The 6,944-nt window shown below is 34.5% G+C and overlaps 1 protein-coding gene across 1 annotated transcript in view; it reads left to right on the top strand.

Annotated features, from left to right (window-relative positions):
- Positions 1-6,944, top strand: part of LOC107644200 (cysteine-rich receptor-like protein kinase 2) — a 10,978-nt gene that overhangs the window by 3,531 nt on the left and 503 nt on the right. The window contains exons 4-6 of the mRNA XM_016348017.2: positions 4,929-5,142; positions 5,330-5,561; positions 6,722-6,887. Of these exons, the coding sequence (XP_016203503.1) occupies positions 4,929-5,142; positions 5,330-5,561; positions 6,722-6,887 (612 nt within the window). The remainder of the gene's footprint in view (positions 1-4,928; positions 5,143-5,329; positions 5,562-6,721; positions 6,888-6,944) is intronic.

The raw sequence follows: 6,944 nt of genomic DNA, 5'->3' as shown, positions 1-6,944 counted from the left end.
TTATAAGATTTTATTCTTTTATTACTTTGATTTTTCTAGCACCTATATATATCCTTGTACATTGTACCTTTACATACACATTTACTAATATACTCTTCAGATTACTCTCTTATTTCTAACATCTTATCAAGAGCATAAGATTTTTTTCTATAAAAATTGGTTCATAGCTCCTTGTTTTCTTCTTCTGTCAATGTTCTTTACCCTTGTTTTTTCGATCTTTTTCCGACGCTTTGGTTCATCACCACCCTTACCACTGTCTTCATCTCCTCGTTGCAAGTTCAACGAGTTTGAAATCGTCACCGGAAACCACTGAATGCGTCGCCTAAAGCTTGTTGTCCGCTTCAGGTTCTCCATCCTTACAGACGCCTCTAGCACCGTTGGATCCATTCCCAGGATCAACGGCACCGCATCGCACCATGTGTCACGCCAGGTAGAACCCATGGATCCGCTTTGACTCGCGCCATGCCCGACCAGACTCGCGCCATGCCCGACCATACTCGCTTCCCAATCCGCGTGCCACCTCTTTGCCGTATCAGCGCTGATGAGTTTTGCTCCTCTTCTCACGTGTTGCCACGTGTCCTTCTCCTGCTGACATGGCGACTAAAGTGGCAGACAGTAGGACCCTCCCTAAGATTTTTTTTATGTGACCTTTTTTCGATTCTGCCTCCGTTTTTTCATTTTTTTTTCTTTCGAATTTGCAGTTTTTTCTCTTTTTCGTATTTGTTTCTGCTATTATGGAAAAACCAGATATTTTTCAGCCTATTTCTGTTATCCTTGATGGCTCCAACTATGCTCATTAGGTTGAAGCTATGCGAGGAGTTTTTAAAGAGCAAAAGTTATGGCGTTACGTAACTAGTGATGTTGTTTGTCCTATTAAGCCTACTGTGACTGAAAAATCAAAAGATAGGACCTCCAAATCCAAGGAAGATGTTAAAAAAGAATTTGCGAAAAAATTGAAAGATTGTGATAGTAAAAGTCATCATATTATCACTTGATTTTGCAACACTTCTACTCCAGGCATTCATTTACGATTCAGGCATTTTGAAACTGCTAAAGAGGTATGGGATCATTTGGCAAAATATTGCACTATTTCTGATCTCTCACATGAGCCAGTTAGAGCTTCTCTTCTTCATCAGAATTCCTTGCCCAGTCTTGAAGATGCTTTTCCTTATCTTAAGTCTGAAGCTACGAATGAAACTGTCTTTGCTGCCACAGACAGAAAGGGTAAATTTTGTCGAAATTGTAATCGTTCTGGGCATTTTTTCTCAGACTATCCTTTTATTGAATTTCGTAAATACAAACAGAAAGGTCACATTGGCTCAAATTGCTCGAAACTATTCTGCCATTATTGTAAGCTCTCTGGACACTTGATTACTAACTGTCCTGATCGACCACCACGTTTGGATTAGAACAAGTATCATTCTCGTCCCACCAATGTGCTTGCTTCTACTGCTGTTGCTGCTACTGAATCCACCAACTCTACCTCTCTCAACATACCTTCTGTCTCTCCATCCGACATTAAATCTCTTTTTAAGCAACTTCTCTCCTTTTCTGGTAATACCTTTGCTGCTTTCCACTCCTCCAGGTAATTTAAAATGGTATTTTGATTCTGATTATTTTAATCACATGTCTCCTTTGCGTCATTTTTTCGCATCGTTATCTACCACTACTATTGCACCTTCTGTCAACGCTGTTAATGGTTCCCTCTTGCATGCGACACATACGAGTTTTATTTCACAGTCAAATATTAATCTCTCTAATACTTATTTTATTCTAAAAATTAAACTTTAATCTTATCTTTGTCAGTCAAGTTGTTGAACTCAGTTTTGATGTCAATTTCTCTTTTTCTGATTGTCGTGTGCAAGATCATCGGACGAAAAAGATTATCGGGACTGGATGTAAAGTCAGAAGATTGTTTGAGCTCGAGAACCTTCATGTTTCTTCTTTATCAAATCTCTATGCTGTTTCCTCTCCATCTACTTTTCACTTGTGGCACCGTCGTCTTGCTCACAACTCCTTAGAAAAATTGTGTCCTCTTATATCTACAGGTGTTTTAGGTCAAGTTAATAATGAGACTTTTGATTGAATTTCTTATTAAACTGTAAAACAAACTACTTTATCTTTTCTATAATAATTCTTCTCTTGCTTGCTCTCCTTTTGATGTTATTCATTCTGATGTTTGGGGCCTCGCTTCTACCGCTTCTATGGGAGGGGCTCGATACTTTGTAGTCTTTATTGATGATTATTCATGTCTTACTTGGGTTTATTTGATGACTAATCGTTATGAGCTGCCTCAGATTTATATTAACTTTGCCACTATGATTTGAACTTAGTTTTCAAAGTCATTAAAATCTTCCGACGCGATAATGCTATGGAATATCGTGACTCCAAACTTTTAAATTTTCTCACTGAACAGGGTACTTTGTCTGAGTTTTCTTGTTCTGGTACCTCTCAACAAAATGGCATAGCTGAACACAAACACCGTCACATTCTTGACTCTATTCGTGCAATACTTATTTCTTCTTCCTGTCCTGAGCGTACTTGGGGTGAAGCTATTCTCACTGCTGTTCATGTTATCAATAGACTCCCTTCTTCTATTCTTGGTAATACTACTCCCTTTGAGCGTCTTTATCATATTTCTCCCGATTATAACTCTCTTCGTATTTTTGGTTGTGTCTGTTTTGTCCTTCTTTAGTCTCATGAACATAATAAATTTGAACCTCGGGTTCGTGCGTATTGTTTTCTTGGTTATGGTACTGAAAACAAGGGTTATCGTTGTTAGGATCCTATCTCTCGATGTATTCGTGTATCTCGTCATATTGTATTCTAGGAGCATCACATGTTCTCTAGTTTTTCCTCTTTTGAATCCATTCTTTCTATTCAGTCATCGTTATTCACTAATGACAATGTTGATCTTTTTCTAGTGATGATACTACAGGTTTTATCTCAAGTCTATCCATCGATCCCCCTCCTCTTCCGTCTTCTCCATCTCTAGATGATTCTAGACCGGACGATGCTCCTACTCCTACTGTCATGCCTCCTCCCTCCACTCGTTCTTCTAAAATAAGAAATTTACCTCCTCATCGTTTTGATTATCATTATTTTTCTACTATTCTTCATCACCATGAACCTAAGTCATTCTGAGAAGCCTCCACAAATTCAAGTTGGCAGCAAGCAATGCAGGAAGAAATCCAAGCACTTGAAAAAGCATACACTTGGGACTTGGTTGATCCTCCTTCTGATTAGGAAGTTGTAGGTAGTAGATGGGTATACAAGATCAAGACTTGCTTTAATGGTTCTATTGACCGTTATAAGACACGATTGGTTGTTCAAGGTTGTACGCAAGAGTATGGTATTGATTATGAAGAGACTTTTGCTCATGTTGCTCGTCTCACATCTGTTCGAGCTCTCTTTGCCATTGTTGCGATCAAGAAATGGTCTCTCAGCTCACTCAGATGGATGTGAAGAATGTATTTCTTAATGGGATTTGAAAAAGAAGGTCTATATGAAACCACCTCCAGGATATTCTTGTCTTTCCAGCAAAGTTTGTCTCCTTCGCAAGGTACTTTATGGTCTTAAGCAAGCTATTCGTGAATGGTTTGACAAGTTCAGCACCACTATATGCAATCTCGGTTTCACTTGAGCCCCATGATAATACTCTCTTTATTCGTAAAAGCGAACATGGAGTTATTCTTCTACTTTTGTATGTTGATGACATCATTATTATTGGACATGATGTTGATGGTATCTCTGATCTCAAAGTCTCCCTTCACGATACTTTTGAGATGAAAGATCTTGGTTCTCTCAATTATTTTCTTAGTCTAGAAGTCGTATCCACAGATGACAATATCTATCTCTCTCAAGTTAAGTATGCTTCGAATCTTCTTGTTCGGGCCAGAATTACAGATAGTCGCACTAAGTCTACTCTCCTTGAGCCTAATGTTTGATTTAACCCTATGGATGACACTATTTTGGATAATTCTACTCTTTATCGACAGTTGGTTGGAGGTATCGTCTACTTGACTGTCACACAACCAGATATCGCCTATCCCATTCATGTTCTTAGCCAGTTCTTGTCAGCTTCTCGTACTACTCACTATGCGGCAGTTATTCGCATTCTTCACTTCATCAAAGGCACTCTATTTCATAATCTTCATTTTTCTGCCCATTCCTCTTTATCCCTTCAGGCATACTCAGATGCTGATTGGACTGGTGATCCCACTGATCGTCATTGTACTACTGGTTATTATTTGTTTCTTGGCAACTCTCTCATTTTCTGGCAAGCTAAGAAGCAAACATTCATTACTCAATCAAACACAGAAGCTGAATACCGTGCTCTTGCTGACACCACTGCTAAGGTTGTCTCGATTCGTTGGCTTCTCGAAAACTTGGTGCTCCTCAATCGTCCCCGACTAATGTTTTTTGTTACAACCCCAGTGCTATTTAGATTGCCTATAATGATGTTTTTCATGAACGCATCAAACACATTGAGATTGGTTGTCACTTTGTTTGGCAACGTCTCCTTATTGATGTTGTTCGTCTCATAGCTGTTGGAACTCTATATCAGACTGCTGATATCTTCACGAAGGCTGATCATCCTACTCATTTTTGGACTCTAGTATCCAAACTCAAGATGACATCTTTAGCTCCCACTTGAGTTTGAGGGAGAATGTTAGAATATAATTAGGATCAATTAAGATCAGCTAGTATCATTTATATTTATATAACATATCTGTATATTTATTATAAGATTTTATACTTTAATTATTTTGATTCTTCTGCACTTATATATATCTTTATACATTATATCTTTACACATACACTCAATAATATACTCTTCAGATTCTTCTATTGTTTCTAACCTAAGATATAAAATTTAAATTATTTTCACATAACTTAAACTTTGCAATTTACATGTTATTGTGCAGGGAACTTTGAAAAATGGTAAAGTTATTGCGGTGAAGAAATTGTTCTCAGGTCAATCCAAGAAGTTGGAGGATGACTTTGAAAGTGAAGTGAAGTTTCTAAGTAATGTTCATCACCGAAACCTTGTTAGACTCCTTGGATTCTGCAATAAAGGCCAAGAGAGAATAATAGTTTATGAATACATGACAAATGGCAGTCTTGATAAATTGTTATTTGGTAAGTTCCATTAATATTGATCACTTTTCTTCTATGTACTCTGCTTCAGTTTTTGGGTATGGATATTTTATTTACTTCTTCCATTTTTAAAATTATTTTTTATTTTTAAATAAACTTAATAAATAAAAGAACAATTATTATTCTTATTATTTCCATTGAGTCTTATATATTAACAATATTGAGACAGGTAAGGAAAAAGGTTGCCTAAATTGGAAGCAACGTTATGATATGGTTTTAGGCACAGCAAGGGGATTGGCCTATCTACATGAAGAGTTTTATGTTTCAATCATACATAGAGATATCAAAAGTGGCAACATCCTCTTAGACCATGAACTTCAGCCCAAAATTTCTGATTTTGGGTTGGCAAGGTTTCTTCCAAGTGACCAATCCAAACTCAATACAAGATTTGCAGGAACATTGTAAGTTTTCAAACTTATCTATATATACTTGTTAAAGTAGTTTGTACCTTCACAAAAAATAAAAATTAATTTGTATATTTTTTTAAAATTAAAATGTTTAATAAATTATAGGTTAATAGTCAAATTAATTTCTAAAATCTAAGACATTTTTTAAATTTGTCTTTGAAAAATTTTTCTTAATCAAATTATAGTATATCAAAATTTTAAAATTAATCATACTTGTCATTCGGTCATTCCATTAACAATTTCTATCAACAATTAATGTTATGAAATGTTAATTGACAACATACATGATACTTGACATGTCTAGTATTGAACATAAAAATCTATTAATTTAGGTAGCGTTTGTTTTGAAGTATTGAGACAGAGACTGAGAAATTGAGACTCAGTATCATATTTGTTGGTTCAGAGACTGGTACTAAAATTTCTGTCTCTATTTCCAAAATTTCAGTATTTCAGTACCTCAAAAAAGTGGAGACACAGGGGACTAAAATTTTTAGAGATGGAGACTGAAACTTTAATAACATTTTATACCTAAAATACCCTCATTTCAATTAATTAATTTCAATTTTACTCTTTGTGCAAATTAAATTAGAGTTTCATTCTTATTTCAATTTCTGTCTCCCATTTTGCACCAAACAGAATACTGAGATTTATTTCAATATCTGTCTCTGTCTCTCAGTCTCAGTCTTTACGTCTCTGTCTCTCCACCAAACGCTACCTTATTTCTTTGTCCCAATTACATAAATCATATTCCCAATATGACCTAACGACTAAATTGATAGATTTTCATAAATATATTTGGTGAGCGTCTAATTGGACATATTAGGTGTCATATATGTTATCAATTAACATTTTACATCATCAATCGTTAACAGAAATTGTTAATAGAGTAACTGAAGGATAAATATAACTAATTTATAATTTTTAAAAAATTAATTTAATTGATAAAATTTTTTAGTACGAATTTGAAAAATGTCTTATTTTTTATATATTAATTTGACTATTAATCTAATAAATTATATTATATATATTAATAAATATTTAAATTTATTTTTATTTATTATATCTATATATATCATATTTATTTTAAATACAGTTTTATCAAATAATATTGTTGTAACTTTTATTTATTGAAAGTTACTTTTATTTTATTGCAGGGGATACACAGCACCTGAATATACAATTTACGGCCAATTATCAGAAAAAGTTGATACATACAGCTATGGTATTGTAGTTCTAGAAATTATAAGTGGTCAAAAGAGTACCGAAATAGTGAAAAATAATTATAATGATGATGACGACCATGAATATCTTATCAAACAAGTAAGATATTTTTTTAATTAATAATTATCAAATAATTTATTTAATTATCTTTAATAA

Source organism: Arachis ipaensis, chromosome B01 (genome assembly GCF_000816755.2).
Source record: "Arachis ipaensis cultivar K30076 chromosome B01, Araip1.1, whole genome shotgun sequence".
NCBI lineage: Eukaryota > Viridiplantae > Streptophyta > Magnoliopsida > Fabales > Fabaceae > Arachis > Arachis ipaensis.
This window is presented reverse-complemented; position numbering and strand designations above follow the sequence as displayed.